Here is a 23,017-nt window from a genome sequence, read left to right on the forward strand (position 1 = left end):
GCCTGGGTTGGCATTTGTGTTATCTTAGTGTCTGTATGACATCTGCCCAGAATCTTCTGGTTTTCATAATCTCTGGCGAGAAGTCTGGTGTAATTCTGATTTTATCTTTTTCCCTTACTGGTTTTAATATTCTTTCTTTGTTTAGTGTATTTGGTGTTTTAATTAATATGTGATGGGAGAAATTTCTTGTCTGGTCTAATCTATTTGGAGTTCTGTAGGTTTCTTGTATGCTCATGGACATCTCTTTCTTTAGGTTAGGGACGTTTTCTTGTATAATTTTTTTTGAAGATATTTACTGGCCCTTTAAGTTGGAAATCTTCGCTTTCTTCTATACCTATAATCCTTAGGTTTGGTCTTCCCATTTTGTCCTGGATTTCCTGAATGTTTTGGGTTAGGAGCTTTTTGCGTTTTTCATTTTTCTTAACCATTGTATTCTTCAGTATCTTCTGCATCTGAGATTCTTTTCTATCCCTTGTATTCTGTTGTTGGTGCATCCATGACTCCTGACTTCTTTCCTAGGTTTTTTATGTCCAGAGTTGTTTGCCTTTGTGATATATTTATTGTTTCTACCTCCATTTTTAGATCCTGGATGGTTTTGTTCAATTCATTCACCTATTTGGTTATGCTTTCCTGTAATTCTTTAAGTGCTTCTACCTGTTTACCTGTGTTCTCCTGTATTTCTTTAAGGGAGTTATTTTTGTCATTTTTGAAGCCCTCTATCAGCATCATGAGCTGTGATTTTTGAATCCAAATCTTGCTTTTCAGGTGTGATGGAGTATTCAGGAGTTGCTGTTGTGGGAGAATTGGGTTCAGATGGTGCCATATTGCCTTGATTTCTGTTGGTAACGTTCCTATGTTTGCCTTTAATCATCTGATTATCTCTGATGTTAGTTGGTCCTGCTGTCTCTGTCTGGAGCTTGTCCCTCCTGTGTGCCTGCAAGCCTGTCTCAGTGCCTGCAAGCCTGTCTCAGCCCCCCTGGGTAACTGGCTCTCCCCTGGCACAGAGTGCTGTGGTACTGTCCAGCTCCTGGGTACAGGTGGAGCCAAGATGGACCCTGTCCCAGCTGCTCTGCCTCTTCTGTGTTCCCTGGGCTCCTTGCTGTACCCACCTGCTCAGTCACTAGAGAAGATCCTTTTAGTTTGTTTATATGCTATATTATAGTGACAGATTTCCACATTTTGAACCATTTCTGCATCTCTCTAATAAGGCCTACTTGATCATGATGGATATTTTTTTTTTCATGAAGGAAAATGTATTCTCTTTATTTGTTGAGTCTTTCTGTGGTTTAGGTGTCTGGGTTACTTTGACCTCATATGAATTTGACCATGTTTATTCTTTTTATACGTTATGAAACAATTTGAGAAGTATTGGTATTAGCTCTTCTTTGAATGTCTGGTAAAAACCTTCTGACCCTGAGCTCTTTTGGTTGGGAGACTTTTAATGACTGTTATTTTCTTAGAGGGTCATAGATCTATTTAGATTATTTTGCTGATCTTGATTTAACTTTGGTAAGTGATATCTATTAAGAAAATTCTTTTAGATTTTACAGTTTTCTGGAGTACAGGTTTTTGGAATATGATTAATGAAACTTTGGATTACTTTATTGTCTGTTATGTTCGCCATTTCATTTCTGAATTTGAATATTCTCTCTGTGTTTTTTAGTTAGTTTGGATAATGGTTTGTCTCTTAGTGTTTTTTCCCAAAAAATGAACTCTTTGTTCTATTGATTCTTTTTATTGTTATATGTTGTATGTGGATCTGTGAAAGTGTATATTTTTGTTAAGAATCCTAATGATGGTAAACACTTTACCAACTGAGGTCTTTCCTCAGCATTATAATTTAAATGTCTATTTTCTTTTCATTTTTTTAAACTTTTTTTCATTGAATATGTTTATTTACATTTCAAATGCTAAAACCTTTCCAGGTCTCCCCTCTCCCTGTAAACCCTCAACCCCTCCCCTCATCCTCTGTCTCCAAGTATATGCCCCTCTACCTGATCCCCCTCCCCCCTTCCCCCCCTTTGTTGGGACATTTATTGAGCCTTCACAGGACCAAGGACCCCTCCTCCCACTGATACCTGGGAAGGCATTCCTCTGAAAAGTCTATTTTCTATGCTTTTATCTTCTTTGAGGCAAGATCTTTGACATATCTATATATCTTAAGCATCTTAACCCTGTAGCTGGCCTTTATGTGAAAGCTGATTCTTGTTCAGTTGAATTAGACTTTTGCTTTCAATTTTTTGCCTGGAGTTCCTAGATAGTGTTTTTTTTTTTTTTTTTTTTTTTTTTTTTTTTTTTTTTTTGTGAGTGGTTAACGGGAATAAAATACTTAGACCGTAAGCAGGTGGGAAAAGATACATAAACCGAGAACCAAATACATTCTCCCAAACAAGGGAGCTTTTACAGGATAATTTGCTCTTTACTATAGTTCATTAATTTGTTGTCTTAAGACTATTTTAATATGGATTTCTTTTAGTGCTGGAGACTTTTAATGCATGCATTACTTACTTTCCCTTATGCAGTAGAAAATTCCTGGCAAAAGCAACTTAAGAGAACTTTGAAGGATTTACTTGGTTTTATTGTTGGGTGAGACCTAGTTTATCATGGCTGGGAACATGAAATGTCTGACTGATCACACTGTGTCCTCAGTCAGGAAGCAGAGAGAGATGAATGTTAATACATGCTTGCTTTCTCCTTTTTCTTCACTCTGGGACCCAACCCTGTGCAGTGGTGCTGGTCTATTCTGGGTGGGTCTTTTAAAAAAGAATATCTCAAAATCACTTGCCATTTTGATGCTATTTAAAAAGCATTACATTTCTTAGTCCTATCTAGAAATTCCCTCACAGGCATATCCAGAGGGTTGTCTACTAGGTGATTCTAGAACCTATCGAGTTGACAGTAATAGCCATGGCAGTACCTACATGGATAAAGTTCTCATTTCGCAGTGTGATCCTATTCAATATCATTATATAATATATTGCTTCATTTTCTTTTCAGATGTGGTTCATATGCTGCCTTTAGTACCCACCCACATATTCTGCTTGGGTTGTGTGCTTACTAATGGAAATCTTAGTTTTGAAGAATGGGTTTTGTTTATTATTTTAACTCAATTTTAATAGGAAGTAAACCATTTAATATGTATATGGCAGAGTCTCTTTTTCTGGAAAAAAAATTGGCAGTCTTTAAAGCCATTGGCCCAGGGAACAGAAAAGGTGGGAAGGAAAGTAAATCATGTCTCCTTCCCTGTAACAAGTTTTTATTATTTGCCTATTACACCACAGAAAAGGAAGTTGGAAGCTACCCTAACCCCAGCCATCCAACAGAACTGTTTCCATGTCAGTGCACTCAGATTCAGGACCTAATTTTGGTTTCAGAAGGAGTGCTTAGATACATTTGGACCAGAAAAAGGAGAAGAAGGATATCATTTGAATCCAAGAAAAACCTGAGCCTTTTAGTAGTTTCACAGCCTTGGTGTCTCTTCAGATCTGAGGACACTGTGATGCTTACTAATAAATTTACTTTCATTGTGTCATAATTCTTTAGTCAATGAAGGAAAGAATTTGAGGCTATGCTAGCAACAGATTTTTGATAAATGTGAACTATTAAAGTGACTATAGAAGGAGCGGATAACTACGCAGATTTGAGGAAAATAACTTTAGAAAATAGTATTACTTAATTTACATGGAGCCAGAATTGAATATTTCCAAAGAAGCATCATGTTTGTAGTTTATGATAAAAACATACAAAGAGAAGAAGGAACAGTTTCAGTAGTGCCTGTGCCAAGGATGACATGCTGTGTTACTTATAGAAACTAGTAATGGCAAGAAAGATTTATGTATTTGCATCTAATGGTATATTTTCTTAGCAATTACTTTGATATTTAATTTATCACATGTGTTTTCCTTTCTCAATAGGAGTTTACCTGGGGCAGTAACTGCACCATGTCTGGCTCCCACAGGAGTCAGTTGGGCTGACAAGGTAAAGGCTCATCACACTGGTTCTACCACTTCTGAGGTAACACCTGCTCAACCCCGTGCACCAGTGACAGTGCAAAAGACTTCCCGGAAACATGGCAAGTGATTTTGAGTTACTCTTTTTAAATTTTTTACTTATTCATATTTTAGCTGCCTGTAGTTAGAAAGGGATATTCATACACTTTAAAACTTGGCTCTGCTGGGCAGTGGAGGCACACAGCTTTAATCCCAGCACTTGGGTGGCAGAGGCAGGTAGATCTTTGTAAGTTTGAGGCCAGCCTGATCTACAGAATGAGTTCCAGGATAACCAGGAGATGCTACATGGAGAAACCCTGTTTCAAAAACCAAACCAACTTGTTGTATTCCATAGCTGCCTGCAGCTATTACGAACTGGGTTGTGGAACAGAAGCTGAGGGATAGATGGGGAAGGGGCAAAAAGAAAGAAGGGCCAGGACAATGTTTCACTGATCGAGGCCAAAACTTTAATGTTGGTCAGACCTTTTAACAATTTGGGCAAAACACTTCCCCAGACTCCCTGTTGAGTTCCAGTGGAAGTTGTCTAGCTTCTCCTGGAGGTCCTTGTCTTGACTGCTCCAGCAGCTGGGTGGATCATCTGCTTAATTCAGGAATTCCTAGACCTGGAGGAACAATGAGCTTAACCTTCACTGAGCTTCTCCACCCTCGGATAAAAATTCCTGCTGTAATCTACTTCCCTATTGTCCTAAGGTCAGATTCCTGCCTGAAGCCAGGGATTGTCCTTGGCCAATGTTAAGTACACTCTTAGCACTCCACCCAAGGATTCCTGCTGTACCAAGAGGAATGACTCCCAAATACGGCTCTGTGCACCAACTAACCAAGCAACCCCAAACTTGCTCTTATTTTATATCTATTGATCTCTATTAGTTAAAACTATAAAATGGAGGCTTGCAATGCAGTAATTCATTGGTAGAGTGCTTCTCTAGCAAATGGGATATCCTGAGTTGATTTCTAGACACTTCTTTTTTGGTACTATGGATATATTTCATTCCATTTTTCTATTTAGATCTCAGTCATGTTGTCTCATTTTAAATATTATTCTTTCCTTTTACCCAATGTACTGTCCTGATTTTTTTTTTTTTTTTACAAGTAGACTTGTTGCAAATTAGTAGTAGGCAAGAGTTCTGTTCTATTCTCTTTTTTGTTGCCATAGCATAATATCAGGATATGTGTCTTTTAAACAAAAGCAGTTTATTTAACCTATAGTTTCAGAGGGGGAAAAATCCAAGATTGGTTGGCCCCATCAGTTCAATGTCTAGTGCTACTGAAAGGATAGAAAATAATACAGCCTAACTCTAATGACCCTAAGAAATCAGAAGTTTAAAATGCTATCTCACTTTGTTAGAAACTAGGTAAAAGGTCACATTCCAGAGCCCGCCCTTTGTTTAGATCTAGCAGAAAGGCTTTGAATAGGTGATCATGGCCCCTAAGGTAACTGGAAATGGGCTAAGCTTATCTTGCTTCTGTAAACTTATGCCCTTACCCCTATGCAGGAGTTCATGCAGCTGTAGACGTGCAAGAAAATAGGAAACTAATTGGTCCACTGAGCTTGGGTTCCCGATAGTTTAAACTGATTTGGAGTGGTACAAATCAATTGGCTTGCATTCCGTGGGCTCTCCATGCTAAGAAATGATTGGCTTGTGATTCGCGGGCTTTGCCGTAAACTTATAAAAGCTGTCGCAATTTGGCATTCGCGGTCCTCAGCCCTCTAGCCCTGCATGGTGTACAGCTGTGGAACCCAGAATTCTGGAATAAAGAAATCCTCATGCTATTGCATCAAGACCGTTTCTCGCAAGTGATTTGGGTGTCGCCTTCCGGGGTGTGGGGTGCTGGGGCACTCTCGGTTTTTGGGGGTCTTACACTACAAATAAAATTTTATGATCTTCAGAATTCTGAAAGAGAATTAACTCATAGTCTAGAGATTATGCCTAACTAAATTACTCATTAAAACTGAGAAGAGATTTCTATACTTTTAAACATGTGAGGTCTCAAAAGAGGATTATGTTTCTCAGACCCAGTTACCATTAGAAAAAAAATAAAACAGCACAGAGAGCCAATCAATCAGTCAATCAATCAATCAATCAATCAGTTATGGCAATTCCAGGGTGAGAGCCACTTGGCCAGACTTTTTAATTAGTTAATTATCTAGGATGAGGATCTCAGCATGAGAGCCATTAGTCTAGACTATTTTATGATTATGGCATGCTGAAAGTGAAGAATTTAGGAAGATGATAATATTAAGAAATTAAAATTACATAAATTTCCCAAACTGCTAAAAGAAATCAGCTGCTATGTTTAAGAAAGTCTCTGAGTCCCAAGCAGGAAAAATACAAAATAAATTTTATCTGTATATAATATAATAAAAATAGTGAAAATTGAAGAAATAGAAAATTTTTACAAGTATTTAGAGAAAATAAATGCCAAAAAGGAATGAAAATAACATCCGGTAACTGACCTTATAAGAGGAACTATGAATACTAAGTACAGTGGAACAAGATGTTTAGAATGCTGGACAAAAAGAGCTTAAAATATATATAGAGAGAGAGCCAAAGTTATAAACAACAGATCTGTGCTCCGAGCACAGTTCTCTCTGGAGAACTTTTGGGATGGAAAGAAAATCATCCCTGATGGATACCTAGGCCTTCAGGAAGTAGTGGGAAGCCTCAGAAGGAGTTCAAAGAGTGTGGACTATGGAAGCATTGTGACTCTGGGCTTTGAGACACAGCAGAATGAATGTTTATAATACAAAATACAAAGCAGAGAAAGATTACACTGTTAAATTTCCTCCCTCCATCCCTCCTTCCCTCTCTCCCTTCCTCTCTCCCTCCCTCCCTCCCTACCTCTTTCCTTCCTCCCTTCCTTCCCTCCCATCTCTTTTATACTTTGGAGGCCAAAAGTTGATGTCAGGTGTGCTCCTATATTGTTCTCCACCTTATTTTTTTGAGACAGGGCTCTCACTGAACTTAGAGCTAGCCAGTTGGCTAGGCTGACTGGTCATCCATTCCCTGAGTTCCTTCTGTCTCTGCCTGGCAATGCTTGTGCTGCCATCTTTAGTTTTTACAAGGGTGGTATGGGTCAGGACTAATGTCCTCCCTAAACATCTACCAAATAAGGACTAAGTATTCAAATTCCTGAGATGTACAAGACATCTCGTTCAAACCATGGCATTCTACTCCCTGGCCTCTGTAGTCTTGTGGCCATGACATAATGCAAAATGCATTTATTCCATCTTCAAAAGTTCTCATAGCCTTCCACAGTTCCAACACTTTTTTAAAGAGCAGAGTCCAAGTCTGAGACTATCTGAATTGTAACCCTATTAAATCAAAAAACAAATTATATACATTCACCATACAATTATGCAGAGTATGTATTACCATCCCAAAATGGAGGAATCGGGGTACAGTCAGAAAATACTGGACTAAGTCAAGACTTCTGTTCACTATCTAGACTTGCCATGGATCTGTCTGAATGGGTTGTGCCTTTCATCTGAGCAGCTAGACTGAAGTCTGCTGCTCAACTCTGACCCATAAGCGGGATTCAGTGGCTGGCTACAGTAGCCCCTCCAGCTATGTCTGGTGCTCACTTTGCCATGTTACATTCCTGGCATAGAGTCCTTTGCGTCCCTATCAGTTTTTTAGATTTGATTTCTTAGGCCTCTTTGAACTCCATAAAATTCCTTGCTTATTCTTTTCGGGCTTTTTTTGTACCTTACATGTTTACATATAGATAGGTACCTTTGTTTTGTGATATGTAATTTGTAACCTGAGAACTAATATTAGTAATTAAAATTGGAAATAAAAATCTGTTTGACTTGGCCAGGACTGTCAAAGAAAGTGAAGAGTACTAAGCAAATTCCTGTCAACTGAACTGTCATACATTGTGAATTTATTGTTTCTCAATAAATCCTAACTGTAGAAAGGCACAAACTTGTTCTTCTATGTTGGTTATATAGTGTGCTTATGGCAGGAGTAGAGTGTTTTCATAAACAAAGTCAGCAAAGATACTCAATGTTAATGTTTAACAGGCTTGACACAGTTGGCTAAATTGTATGTATTCCTCACTGTTCTTTTTGCTTCTGATACTTCAGTCTGAATCCTTGGTAGTGCTATGTACTCTGTATTCTACTATACAAAATACTACTTTGTATTCTACTAATGTAGTCTACTATTAAGCCAGCTTGTACAATCATAAATTACTTTTTATCATTCAAAATATGGATTCTGAGTGTAGGACCATCCAATGGAATATGGATAGCCTCTCAGAGGCCACATCCCTGAAGAAAACTGGTTTTCTTTCCCATCAGATGGCAAATGCATATGAACTAGGCATGGGTCTCATCAGCCCTTTTCTCCATCCATTCTGATTTTTTCATCGTGCTCTGATGAATTATGAGTATTTGCAAGGATCCTCTCATGTCCTACACCCATGCAGACAGTCTAACACTAGGTGGACCCAGTAGGTTTATAGAAGGCTCATGAAGGTAGATGGATAAGGGAGGAATAAAGAGAGGAGAGAATAGAAGTAGATTTGGCAGACACGTTATATGCAAGTATGAAATTCTCAAACAATGAAAAATTTTCAAACTTCTTAAAATATTGATGGATGTTAAAAATGCAGTGTTAGGGGTTTTTTTTTTTTTAAATGCTATCTAAAAAAGAGTAAGTGGTGATACCAGAATAGAAGATTAAATGTGTTGAATCAAACATTTGTGATAAAACCATAGAAACATCTGAGATGTCTAACTTAAAAGTCTACTTTCTCAGAGACATTTATGTTTGGGTACACATTAGGATTTGAATCACCTAAAACGTAAGAGGCTGTCAGCATCTGCTAGTTATCCCTGTCTTCTTCCTGTTGGGTCTTTTTACGTGCCTCACAGATATTTTGTAAGAGTTGTACCTGAAAAAACAAAAATCAAAAAACAAAACCAAAACCAACCAAATGAACACCCCAAACACTGGAATTGTATGCACTTTCTTTAAAATAAATTTTAGTAAGTTTAACCTCTCTGACCTTCTCTTTAGCTTTTTTATCATACTTTTCTAATTTAGAGAGCTGGTGCTTCTTTGTGTGGTTGGTTTCAATCCATATGTGTATATGCTTTAATCCAATTAGCACAGTAAACAGTCTATTCAACCATTAATCATTTGTGGGCTTGGGAAGCTACCACTCAACTTCCTGAGAGAATCAACCTATTTTAATGTCTGACTGTTTTAAGTGTGAAGCTGACAAATAGCTCTTGGCCAATCAAGAGTTTGCCTCAAAGTCAGCCTGTTGTTTTAAATCATTGTCTGCCATTCAGGAATGCTTTATTTCAACTATAAGGACCACTATACCTAAAGCTATGACTTCTATTTCAGAAAGCCCTGCATTAACCATGGCTGCTTCAGACAACTTGAAACAGTTTCAGCTATCACTAACTTTGGTGACCTTTTTTCCTGCAACAATTCTCACTAAGGTGTAGATGGGAGAATAAATTATCCTCTTTCAACAGAAGCCCCCTGACTTTTTATAATTGAAAGCCTACATTTGGACCTTATACCAGACTTGAGATTGCTGTGGAACTTGAAGCAGTATTATGAATGGTTCAAAAATACATTTATATCCCAGTCCCTCCAAGCTGTATATAACCCGAGGGCCAAGCTGTACTATGAGGAGACAGTGGCAGTGATTGTCATGTTGATAGCAGTCCGAACAGTAACTAGCGGTAGTGGTTGTAGTCATAACAATGAGAAGGCTGCTGTAGAGTTCTAGGCCTCAGGCAGCTCCATGACCTAAATTCATTTCCTTGGTACTTTAGTGGAAGGAGAGCACTGACTCCTGAAACTTGTTCTCTGACTGTCATGGGCACCAGCAGGGACAACATAACTAATAAAACAAATATGAAAGCAAGAGAATTAGAGGTTTTTCTCTTCTGTCTTGCAGGATGATAGAGAAGAGGCAGAGATCTGTGTTCCTAATGCTAACATAGTTTGGTTTGAGATTCTATTCAAGTCTATTACTCCTTTTGAGATTTCCACTGAAAACCCCTGAGTGTTCAGAAAACCCACTATATCCCTGAATTCCAGTTTTTGTTTCCAAGAATTGTACCGTTACTTCAATTTCTGCTTAGCTCGTTAACCTCCCAGCTGCTTCTTTCTGCTGCTTTTTTTTGGAGTCCTGCCTTGTATGTGAAAAGCTGACTAGTTGTCAGAATCTCAGGGAAGACTGAATGCAGATCTTTTTGGAGGGGTTTATTTCCTTGTAGTATCCTCCACTTTCTGTAAGGCATTGCCTCTGGACTCTAGTGCCAGGGCAGGAGTGCTGGCTTTTGCTAGAACACAATTCCTTGTACTCCCAGTGGCAAGTGTTTTCAGTCAGAAGGCTCACATGAAAGGGAGTCTGATGCTGCCCCTCCCTTCACTCAGGAATTGTAGATTCTTAGGACATGCTTATGCTGGTTGTTCTCCAGCACCTTTAAACAGCTTCTTTATATATTTTGTCTAGTTTTTATGGCTGTTTTTGGCAAGAAAAAGGCCAATTTTCATTAAAGTTCTTTTTTTATGGCCTGAATTATTAAGTCTAAATACATATGCATGCAGACATGGAACATTTATTCAAAACATGCTGAGTTGTTAGAAAGTCTTGTGAAATTTTAGGTGATTTAAATCATTTGGGAGGTAGGGGGTGGGAGTGCTGCTGCTGGCAAGATGGCTCAATGTGTAAAGAACTCACCATCAAGCCTGATGACTTGGGTTTAGTACCTGGGATGAATCCACGCAGTAGAAAGAACCAACTGTTTCTGTGAAAATTTCTGTGATCTTTATGAGTACCTCTCCATGGAATAGAGATAAAGCATTTTTTGTTACTAATAATACAGAATTAAGTTAGAAAAAATACAAAAAGATAGCTGTATAATTCTGAAATTTTTGTGACTTCATAGGGTACATCTGGACAATGTCAGGAAAACTTGAAAAATGAATTAAATGAAGGTGAACATTTAGGAGTTATGGAGATAAAAGGAAAACTAAAATATTCTTCTTTTGAAGTTACAAAAGCAAGCTTAAACCCTGAGGAACTTAAAAAGAAAAAAATATAGATAGCTATAAATTTAAGGGGTATTTTTCAAATAGATGAATAAAATGACCAGTCTGTAGTAATGTGGATGAAGGAATAGAAGAGATAAAGATATGCATCAGAGAAAAGCTAGGAAATAATATAGAGAAAGTGTCAATGTTGACAAGGTAGTAATAGACTATTAAAGCAGCATTATACCTCAGATTTAGAAAAATCAAAGGAAATGGAAAAAAATCTTAAAATACAACTTCAAATTTACATAATAAGAGTTAGGAGAAGGTTGAAGGACTTTATAATTATCCTGTAAAAATGTGAATCTGAAATATCTTTTACCAAAAAGATTTTATGTCAAAGTGGCTGTACCTATAAATTATTCTAAACTTCTAAAATAAAAATTATCTAGTCTATGGAATTTATACCAAGTTTACAAGGTCATATTTTAGGATGATAGCATAATCTTAACATCAAGACCTAATATGGAAATTTCAGGAAGATTGTCTCTTAAACACTGATGTAAATATTCTAACCAAGCATTATTGCATTAAATGTTGTTATAAATACATTGATGTATCACAGTCAAATGAGATGTTCTAATTCTTCTTCAAATAGAGTTTGTATTGAGTTGAATTTAATGCATCTTTACAAATAATATTTGTAATATTGGAAAATTTATGTATATAAAATTTTGAAAGGAGATGTAAATTTTAGTTTTTATACTTTTGTTCTAATATTCTGTTTTGAATGGCTCAGACAGTTTTACACATGATTTGCTGTCCTTAAACAATCGTTGTTATGGAAATAATTTATCAATATAGTTTTCATTGGAGGTTCAGTGAAGATGTAATTTGTCTGTAGCCTTTTATTTTTTGTTTCTAAGAGACCTTGGTATAGTTTTTATTTTGAAATACCCCTTTTTACTTGTTTCAATTTTTAAATTATATGGTAGTGTTTGTATTGGCTGTCTTGGCTAATGGATTAGGTTCAACTTCTTGAAGTGTTTTTCTTTCTTTTAAAGAATGAAGTAATTAATCATCATAATTTGAAGAGGAACTGGCTGAATTAACTAGAAACTGAAATCTTTTGTTAAACTTTTAATTTTGTAATTCAGTTTTTCCTCCTTGTGTGGTTCTTACTAATTTTATTATTTGTTGTTTAACAGTTATTAAAATACTTACTAATATTATTTGTTATTATTTGCAACATATTTAAGTATAAATAACATATACTTAAAACATGTATGTTTTGATAAAGTTAAGCATGACTAAGTATTGAATATAGAATTGATATGACTTATAGCATTGATCCTTTTGCTGGGTATACTGATAGTATTGAAGATGTAAGACTAAATAATTACAGTGCAATAATGTTTAAATTTTGTCTTAAAATAATTTAGGAAAAACAATAGTGAAGAAGAAATTAATGAAATTAAATTGGAAAATATTTCTTTTTGTACGGTCTCTAATATTTTTATCATCTAGAGAAAATTTGATTTAATTTCTTTCTTTTATTAAATAGAACGGAAAGATGCTGAGGGATGGGAGACTGTTCAGAGAGGTCGGCCAGTTCGTTCCCGATCGACAGCAGTGATGCCAAAAGTTTCACTAGTGACAGAAACCTTAAGGTCAAAGGATGACAGTGATAAGGAAAACGTATGTCTTTTACCTGAAGAAAGCATGCAGAAAGGGAAACTTGTTGAAGACAGATGTTCTACTCTTGAGTTGCTATCCAAAGACTCATTACATTCTTCTGACCATCCTCTTTCTGAAAGAACTCAGGTAATGTATTTTTAAAATCCTCACTACTGTGTTTAAACATGTCCGTGTATGCTAGAATGACTTCTCCTTTCCGTTTCAGTATTTGTTTCTATAATTTGAGATCTTAAGAAAAGTTTCAGATTATTTTGGTTTAATATACCCTCTACTTAGATTCACATATTAATCTTATATTTTCTTTTTATTCTGCCTGCAGATCTGTCTCTAGTATGCTAAACACTTTAGATTAATGTACCAACCTGAAAGCCATCCACTTTTATACCATAGCATGTATCTTGTAGGAACAGATAGATTCTTTTATGTTATGTTATAAAGTGAATATAACATTTCTTTAATATCTAATATATAGCCAATATTTAATCTTTTCTTAGATTGTATCACCTTTTTAGTATTGTTAAAAATTTAAAGGCTTTAAAATTTGTTTTTAAAGACTGTACTTATTAGTGTGTGTTGTGGTGTACCTGAAGAGGTCAGAGGACATCTTATATGAGTTGCTTGTCTCTTACTATCATGGTTTGGGGTTTTGAACTCATGTCATCAGGCTTGGCATTTTACCCACTGAGTCATCTTACCCATCATTTTATTTATGATTTAAATATGGGGCCTTACTATGTAGTCCAGGCTGGCCTGTAATTTAACTATCATCTTTTTTTTACCATTTCAAAGGTCAACATGGCAGTTATGTCCTAGTAGTGGTTTTCATTAGGGACAATTCCTCTTCTGTCTTAGGCTTTCATCCTTGATGTGTCTGGAAGAACTCATTGAAGCTTTGGTTTTGTTTTGTTTTGTTTTGTTTTGTTTTGCTTCATAAACAGTGTTCTTTGTTATTCATTTTTTGTCTATAGTTCAGTTTATTTTATCCCTTTGTGTCAGAAATAATGTGATTATACTTAATGTCACAATGGTTGTAATTTGACAAGGTCTTATTAATCAGCTCAGATGGTGTTATCTTGTTTCATTTGGCATTTAGTATCATTAAAAAATGACATTGATTTCAGCTTATGTAATCTCCATTGGGTCCTGGGAGCCTCTTGCTTTCCTGGCCTCTGGGACTTTCTGTTGGCTACCCCCATTCCCCATTGCTATACACTTCTGTTCAGTTTCCTGGCCTTTTGTATACCTCCTGTCTCCTCCCACACCTGATCCTATCCTTTTTCCCCTCCCCCTCCTCTCTTTCTCCCAAGTCCCTCCCACCCTTTACCTCTAGTGATTATTTTGTTCCCCCTTTTAAGTAGGACTGAAGCATCCACACTTTGGTCTTCCTTCTAGAGAACCTGTAGAGAGTATATGGACAGGTTAGGCATGGCCCCAGGTTGAGGGATGGGGCCACCCATTCTTCTCAAAAATTTTAACCCAGAATTGCTTTTGTCAAAAGGAAATGCAGGTGCAAAGAGTGGAGCAGAGACTGAAGGAAAGGCCACCCAGAGTCTGCTACACTTGGGGATTCATCCCACATGCAGCCAGCAAACCCAGTCATGATTGCTTAAGCCAAGAAGTGCATGCTGACAGGGGCCTGATAGAGCTGTCCCCTGAGAGGCTCTGCTAGAACCTGACCAATACAGATGTGGATGCTTGAGCCAACCATCATATTGTGCACATCGACCACAATGAAGGAGTTAGGGGAAGAACTGAAGGAGCTGAAGGGGTTTGCAACCCCATAGGAAGAACAACAATATCAACAAACCAGACTCTCCCCAATCCCAGAGCTCCCAAGGACTAAACAACCAACCAAAGAATATACATGGCGGAACCCATGGCTCCAGCTGCATATGTAGCAGAGGATGGCCTTATCTGGCATCAGTGAGAGGGGAGGGTCTTGGTCCTGTGAAAGCTTGATACCCCAGTGTAGGGGAATGCCAGGACCTGGAAGTGGGAGTGGGTGGGTTGGTGAGCAGGGGGAGGGTGGTGAGATAGGGGGTTTTCAGAGGGGAAACGAGGAAAGGGAATACTATTTGAAATGTAAATAAAGAAAATAACCAATTAAAAAATTAAAAAAAAAATACAGGAAAGTTAAAAAAAATGACATTGAGGTATTGTTTTGCTTTGACTATCTACAACTGGCAGTGTTAAGTATATTTTTTGAAGTTAAGGTTCCTAGTATTTTTTTCACTTTGTCTTATGAACTCATGCCTTTTTGATAAAATTTACATATTTTTATATAAAATTTCTCACTCATTTGATATAATTGTTATATAAAATGAACAATGACATATTCTTTGTTATCAGAAGAATCTAAATAAAATAATTTATAAAATAGTTGTAATATTTTCAGTTTAGAATGTTATTTACCATTTAAATTAATCTTTATCCAAAAGATATTTTCCCCATTGGAAATAATTCTTAATTTCCTGGTCTTGCTTTTTTCTTTTTCTTTTTACATTTTTGGTATTGGTGAAAGAACCTAGGTGTTATGCACATGCCAGGCCAGTGCTCTACCACTGAGCTGTATTTTCTTTTTAGCTTTTTTCTTTTGGGATAGGATGTTACTGAGTGGTTCAGGTGGACCTTGATTTCACTTTGTAGCCCAGGCTGATTTTGAACTTGTGGTTCTCTTCTCAGACTCCTGAGTACTTGAAGCGACAGGTCTCCACTGCCAGGCCTATCCATGACAAGACTCTAATATTACAGTATTCTTAACTGTTTGTGTTTTCTGTCTTTATGAGATTTCAAACTTCTTTGATGCTATACCTTACATGAGGTGTTCTAATTTGAGACACTATGTAAGAACCCTAGACATATGGAAAATAGTGTGTGTGTGTGCGCACGCGCGCATATATATATATTATTAATCTTTTTATTTCTTTATATTTCAAATGATATCCCCCTTCCAGGTTAACGCTCCACAAATCCTCCACCACACCCCCTTTCCCCCTCACCTTTGCCTGTATGAGGGTGCTCCTCCACCCGCTCACCCACTCCTGCCTCACTGCTCTAACATCCTCTTGAGCTGGGGCATCAAACCTCCACAGAACCAAGGGCAACCCCTCCCATTGATGTCAGATAAGGCTATCCTCTGCTATATATGTACATGGCTCAATTTTTTGGTTGGTGATTTAGTCTCTGGGAGGTCTGGGTGGTCCAGTTAGTTGATTTTCTTCTTCATATGGAGTTGCAATCCCCTTCACCTCCTTTGGTCCTTCCCCTGACTCTTTCATTGTGGTTCCTGGGCTCAGTCCAATGGTTGGCTGCAAGTATCTGCATCTGTATTGGTCATGTGTTGGTAGAACCTCTTGGAACAGCTGTACCAGACACTTGTGTCACTCCATAGTCCTGGTTGGCCTGGAATTTCTGTGTTGACTAGGTTACCCTGGGAACTCTCAAAGTTTCATTTGCCTTTGTCTCCTTTGAGTGCTGGGATCACAGGGGTGCAGCACCATGCCCAGCTCTCTCTGCTTTAGGACAGGCTCTAACACTGACCTGTGCCCCTCCAGCTCTTCCTGCCCCATATTCTTCAGTGCTGGGATTCTAAGCACTTACCACCACACCTGATAACAAGTCATTTTTTCATTTTATCTACCATCAGAAATATTATTGCTACATATTACTTAAAACTATAATCTGGTTCTAAAATTAATGATATTTTTGTGTATTAAAATAAATTGAGATTTAAAGAGTATTCCATACAAAGAATTTTGGGTAATTAAAATGTCTGCTATAATGTTTGCTTAGGTTTGATGGAAGTCAAAGTGACAATAGTATTCATATTCTTCACTGTCACTCTAAAAGTGGAATTAGGGTGTCTAAAAATGGAATTAGGGGTTGGTTTATAACTTTTTTACCCTTCATTTTATAGTTTAGCTTTGATTTCTTTGATAAATGATACTTTTTTTTAATAAATAGTAAACTGTTTATTAGCATCAGTAATGATAATGTAAATATTATCAAGAAGATTATAAATCATAGTGACTGACAGGTTAATAATGTTGACAGCATTGTAAATAGTGTGATCCAATTTAAATGTTGTTTCTGTTAAAATCAACACTTTGGATGCTAAGTTCTGACCAATAGTAGGATTTCTAGAGTAGTTTTTGAGACTTGGCAGAGTTTAATATTTTTAAAAACAGTTCATCAGACTCAGAGCTTTATGGCCACTGCAGTGTTTATCAGTGTTTATTTAGAAGTTATGTGAGCATTAAGTTCACAATTTTAGGTTTGAGTTCTTTAATGTGAAGAATAATTAGAACACAAAGCACCATTTTCTTATATTCTGTTGGAATGTGAAAATATACTTGTTTATAGTTATTAAAGTACATTTACAAATGGATATGTAGGTGGTCTAAGCCAATGTTACTTTTTGTATTTTTGCATTTCTGTTGGTCATATGTGATTCATTCTTGAGTGGGCAATGGAGGACATTTAAATCCAAAGGATATAAGTTGCATGAGGACATGCAATAGGTGTTTAGATGTCTTGTCTTAGCTCAACCATTTCCCTCCCTGAGACTACTGTAGGTTGTCTTTTTCAAGCCTTCCTCTACTCAAAGAATAAATGGATTAAGAAGGAAATTAGGCAAACAATACCCTTCATAATAGTCACAAATAGTATAAAATATCTTGGTTTGACTCTAACCAAGCAAGTAAAAGATCTGTATGACAAGAACTTCAAGTATTTGAAAAAAGAAATTTAAGAAGACCTCAGAGGATGGAAGATCTCCAGTGCTCGTGGATTGGCAGGATTAATATAGTAAAAATGGCCACCTTACCAAAAGCAGGCTACAGATTCAATGCAATCCCTATCAAAATTCCACCTTAATTCTTTACAGAGATAGAAAGAACAACTCTCAAATTAATTTGGAACAACAATAAACCCAGGATAGTGAAAACTATTCTCAACAATAATAGAAATTCTGGGGGAATCACTATCCCTAACCTGAAGTTCTACTACAGAGCAATAGTGGCAAAAACTGCATGGTATTGATACAGAGACGTACAGGCAGATCAGTGAAATAGAATTGAAGGCCCAGAAATGAACCCATACACCTATGGTCACTTGATCTTTGACAAAGAAGCTAAAACCATCCAGTGGAAAAAAGACAGCATATTCAGCAAATAATGCTGGCTTAAGTGGCAGTCTTCATGTAGAAGACTCTTTCTTATCTCCCTGTACAAAGCCCAAGTCCAATTGGATCAGTGACTTCCACATAAAACCAGATACACTTAATCTATTAGAAGAGAAATTGGGAAAGAGTCTTTGAACACATCATCACAGGGGAAATTTCCTGAACAGAATACCAGTGGCCCAGGCTCTAAAATCAACTGTAGACAAATGGGATCTCATAAAATTGAAAATCTTCTGCAAGGCAAAGGACACTGTCATCAGGACAGAATGCCAACTTTGACTGTGAAAAGATCTTTACCAAGCCTACATCCGATAGAGAGCTAATATCCATTATGTACAAAGAACTCAAGAAATTTGACTCCAGAGAACCAAATAACCCTATTAAATATGGGGTACAGTGCTAAACAAAGGTTTCTCAACCGAGGAATACCAAATGGCTGAGAAACACTTAAAGAAATGTTCAACATCCTTAATCATCAGGGAAATGCAAATCAAAACAGCCCTGAGATTCCATCTCACACCAGTCAGAATGGCTCAGATCAAAAACTCAGGTGACAGCAGATGCTGGAGAGGATGTAAAGAAAGGAACACTCCTCCGTTGTTGATGGGATTGCAAGGTGGTACAACCACTCTAGAAATCAGTCTGACAATTCCTCAGAAAATTGGACATAATATTACCTGAAGACCCACCTATACCATTCTTGGGCATATACCCAAAAGATGCTCCAACCTATAACAAGGACACATGCTCCACTATGTTCATAGCAGCCTTATAATAGCCAGAAGCTGGAAAGAACCCAGATGTCCCTCAATGGAGGAATGGATACAGAAAATGTGGTACATTTACACAATGGAGTACTACTCAGCTATTAAAACTATGACTTTATGAAATTCACAGGCAAATGAATGGAACTAGAAAACATCCTGAGTGAGATAACCCAATCACAAAAGAATGTACATGGTATGTACTCTCTGATAAGTGGGTATTGGGAAAAAAGCTTGGAATACCCACGATACAATTTACAGACCATATGAAGTGCAACAAAAAGGAAGACCAAAGTGTGGATGCTTCAGTCCTACTTAGATGGGGGAACAAAATAATGAGATTATGTTTTAAAGAGGACAAGTTTGATAATTTTGAGGAAACTACCCTAAATAAATTGTAGTAAGAAATACTTTTAGAGCTGGGCGGTGGTGGCACATGCCTGTAATCCCAACATTCTGGGAGGCAGAGGCAGGCGGATTTCTGAGTTCGAGGCCAGCCTGCTTACAGAGTGAGTTCCAGGACAGCCAGGGCTACACTGAGAAACCCTGTCTTGAAAAACCAAAAAAGAAAAAAAAAAAAAAAAGAAAAGAGGAAAAGATTAAAAAAAAAAATAGCCAGGCAGTGGTGGTGCATGCCTATAATCTAGCACTCTGGGAGGCAGAGGCAGGCAGATTTCTGAGTTCAAGACCAGCCTGGTCTACAGAATGAGTTCCAGGCCAGCCAGGGCTATGCAGAGAAACCCTGTCTCGAAAAACCAAAAAAAAAAAAAAAAAAGAAATACTTTTAGGATATTTTCAGGATACTGGCCCATTTGATATTCAATGGTTCACAAAAGACTGCATAATACCTTTGGTTAAATGAGTACAATGGTTAGTATTATACATGTGACTAGATTTCCTTGTGGGATATATGAAATGCTTATTAATAACTAGCTCACGGGGTCTGGCGAGATGACTCATAAGTAAAGATACTTGCTGCCAAGCCCAGTGACCTGAGTTTAATACCCACAACCCACATAGAAGTACAGAATCCATTCATACAAGTTGTCCTTTGATCACACAAGCTCAGTGATATGTGTGTACATGTTTACTCATGCTGATATGCATAATGTTTATTAAAAACCACTCTACTACAAGGAAATATTGCTATATGTAAAGCACCATTTCCGAGAATACCAAAGATGACGCTTAACACATAGCAGGCATGCAGATAAAGTTTCTGTGGCTGAATGGTTTCTTCCCCCCATCTCTCTCTCTCTCACACACACACACAGAGGGAGGGAGAGGGAGAGAGAGAAGTTTTCAATTAGACAGGTAAGTGCTGCGTCACTTGATAGGTGAAGTAGATAGGTTAAGTAGAACTAACTCTTACAGAATCTAATATTTGTTTCATTTGAAAGCCATCCCTGGCTTATTCTAAAAGTATGTGTTTTTAGTTCACAGTGAGTGTATTGGATGATGTCAAGAATTCTGGTAATAGTCAAGACAGTTCAGTACATACTTCTGAAATACCAGCTATTCACAGTGATGCAGTATGTGTTGCTGTTACTCCACAAAACACCACAGCTTTGCCAACAGACAAAGACAGAGTTCCAGCAGAGACAATAGAAATGGTGACTGAGACGACAGACCCTTCAGATATTTCAAATGTGAGTGCTGCTGACTGGGTAAGAATAACTTATCGGAATCCTGAATATATTAAAAGTATAAATTTAGGTATTATTCACCTGAATTATAACCTCATACTTTACAGAACAGGTTTTATTTATATGTCATTTCATTTTGACATTTTTCTAGCAATAACATTTTCAGATAGTTAAAATTCTTACTGATTTGTAGAGGACAAAAATGATAGTACAACAGTTGTTTAGAATCAGTTTATATGCAATTTCATCAAGTACATTTTAGTAACCTAGCATCTACATTAAAAAATAAATCAGAAGAGAAAAGAACATGAATTTTGTAAGGCTTTTTTTTCTTCAATATTTGGTATTCCCATCAATGAGAAAGGATTCCTGCTGCTGCTGCTGCATTTCCTCTTTTTTCTTTTTTAATTTTTTTTTATTTGGTCAAGATTTCATGTAATCTAGGTTGGCCTTGAATTTGTTATGTATCTGAGTATGGCATTGAACTCCTGATTTCCTATTTATACCTCCTAAGTGCTAGGATTGCTGGAGTGGGCCTTCAAAAACAGCTGGAGTTGGTCTTTAAGATTAAAGTTATTGATCTTTAGTCCCAATTCTTTGAAAATGAACTGATTGATTAGGTGTAGTTTTGTGTTTTTGTATGATTACTTAATTTCTGATCATTTATTTTTGTTGCTCATTTTAGTATTAACACACCCCACCCTGGGGCTAATCTTAACTAACTTTGCTTAAGTAACTTATTAAAGAAATGGACACAGATATAAATGAGGTACATTATGATTAAAATTTTATTTAACTTTGTAAATGTATATATGAATATATATGAGTACACACATTTTTTAACTTTTCCCTTGTATATGTATATATATTTATGATATATACATGTTATAGATGTTCATACACATATGTGTAGAAGCCAATAGTGAGTGTCAGTATGTCTTCCACTATCATTCCTCTCCTTAAGTAAGACAGGGAGGCTCATTAACTTTGTGGTTCATAGGATGCCTTAGGTGACACAGCAGTGAACTCCAGGGACCTGCCTGTTTCTGTTCCCTGCCCCTACCTCTACTCTCTGGTTACAGATGTGTGATGCTGTGTCTGTGTTTGGTGTGTGTGCTGAACACCTGAAGTCATATCCTCAGGCTTGAATGGCAGGTACTTTACTGAAAAAGCCATTTACTCTGTTCCTAGTTTTTTTCAAAGACAATTATATATAATAATTCTTTTTAGAATTTAATAACTGAGAATGTCTGCAAGTGATATTAGGTAAAATTCTATATCTTATAGAGATAATCATAGGAATTTGGAAAGTGATATGAGATACTTAAAGAAAAAGAAACAAGCATGACAGCAATAACAAAAATAATGGTTAAGTTCCTTCGATACGATTGTATAAGATATTCTCTTCTTGTGTCTTTTAGTAATGAAAATTTAAAAAATGAACATAATTAAAACCAAGAGAGTATTTCCTTCAACATCAGTAGTAATATTTGTCATATTCATACTTTCTGTTTCTGCAGCTAGAAAGCATATTAAGTTTTTTCTCTTGTGATTTGATTATGGGAGGATACTCTCATGGGTTGCTTTAGATTAATGTCACATGTAGATTCTTAAAAGATTTCTTGCAATGAGGAGAAAAGTGATTTTTATTTTGTTTCTCAGTATGATATTGTCATAGGGCTAGCTCAAATAAAATAGAACACAAATTTCTTGCTCTTCACCTGATTAGCAGAACTATTACCAAAAATTGACTGGGAATCTTGCTTTTTTTCTTTTTTATTTGATATTTTATGTACATTTCAAATGTTATCCCCTTTCCTTGTTTCCCTTCCGAAAACCCCCTATCCCATCCCTTCTCCCCCTGCTCACCAGTCAACCAGTCCTGCTTCCCTGTCCTGGCATTCCCCTACACTGGGGCATCAAGTCTTCACAGTACCAAGCGACTCTCCTCTCATTGATGTCCAACAAGGCCATCCTCTGCTACATATGCAGCTGTATCTGTGGGTCCCTCCATGTGTACTCTATGGTTGGTGGTTTAGTCCCTGGGAATACTGGGCTGTACTGGTTGTTTCATATTGTTGTTCCTCCTATGGTGCTGCAAATCTTTTCAGTTTCTTGGGTCCTTTCTCTAGCTCCTCCATTGGGGACCCTGTGCTCAAGTCTAGTGGTTGGCTGAAAGCATTCACCTCTGTATTTGTCAGGCACTGGCAAATGTTTCTCAGGAGACAGCTATATCAGGCTCCGGTCAGCAAGCACTTGTTGTCATCCACAATAGTGTCTGGGTTCGGTAACTGTTTATAAGATGGATCCCCAGGTAGGGCAGTCTCTAAATGGCCTTTCCTTCAGTCTCTGCTCCACACTTTGTCTCTGTATCTCCTGCCATGGGTATTTTGATCCCCCTTATAAGAAGGACCAAAGCACACACACTTTGGTCTTTCTTCTTCTTGAGCTTCATGTAGTCTGTGAATTTTATCTTGGATATTCCGAACTTCTGCGCTAATATCCACTTATCAGTAAGTGCATACCATGTGTGTTCTTTTGTGATTGGGTTACCTCACTCAGGATGATATTTTCTAGTTCCTTTCATTTGCCTAAGTATTTCATAAAGTCATTGTTTTTAATAGCTGAGTGGTACTCCATTGTGTAAATATACCACATTTTCTGTATCCATCCCTTTGTTGAGGGACATCAGGGTTTTTTCCAGCTTCTG

The 23,017-nt window shown here is 37.1% G+C and overlaps 1 protein-coding gene across 3 annotated transcripts in view; it reads left to right on the forward strand.

The window, feature by feature from the left end:
• The window catches only part of Scaper (S-phase cyclin A associated protein in the ER), a 414,909-nt gene that overhangs the window by 70,975 nt on the left and 320,917 nt on the right, over window positions 1-23,017 (forward strand). The window contains exons 9-11 of one of the 3 annotated variants that reach the window (XM_052188286.1): window positions 3,915-4,072; window positions 12,582-12,841; window positions 20,098-20,328. In XM_052188286.1, coding sequence (XP_052044246.1) covers window positions 3,915-4,072; window positions 12,582-12,841; window positions 20,098-20,328 — 649 coding nt within the window. The remainder of the gene's footprint in view (window positions 1-3,914; window positions 4,073-12,581; window positions 12,842-20,097; window positions 20,329-23,017) is intronic. The other 2 variants (XM_052188287.1, XM_052188288.1) reach the window with 2 other exon arrangements.

This window comes from Apodemus sylvaticus, chromosome 7, assembly GCF_947179515.1.
Source record: "Apodemus sylvaticus chromosome 7, mApoSyl1.1, whole genome shotgun sequence".
Lineage (NCBI taxonomy): Eukaryota > Metazoa > Chordata > Mammalia > Rodentia > Muridae > Apodemus > Apodemus sylvaticus.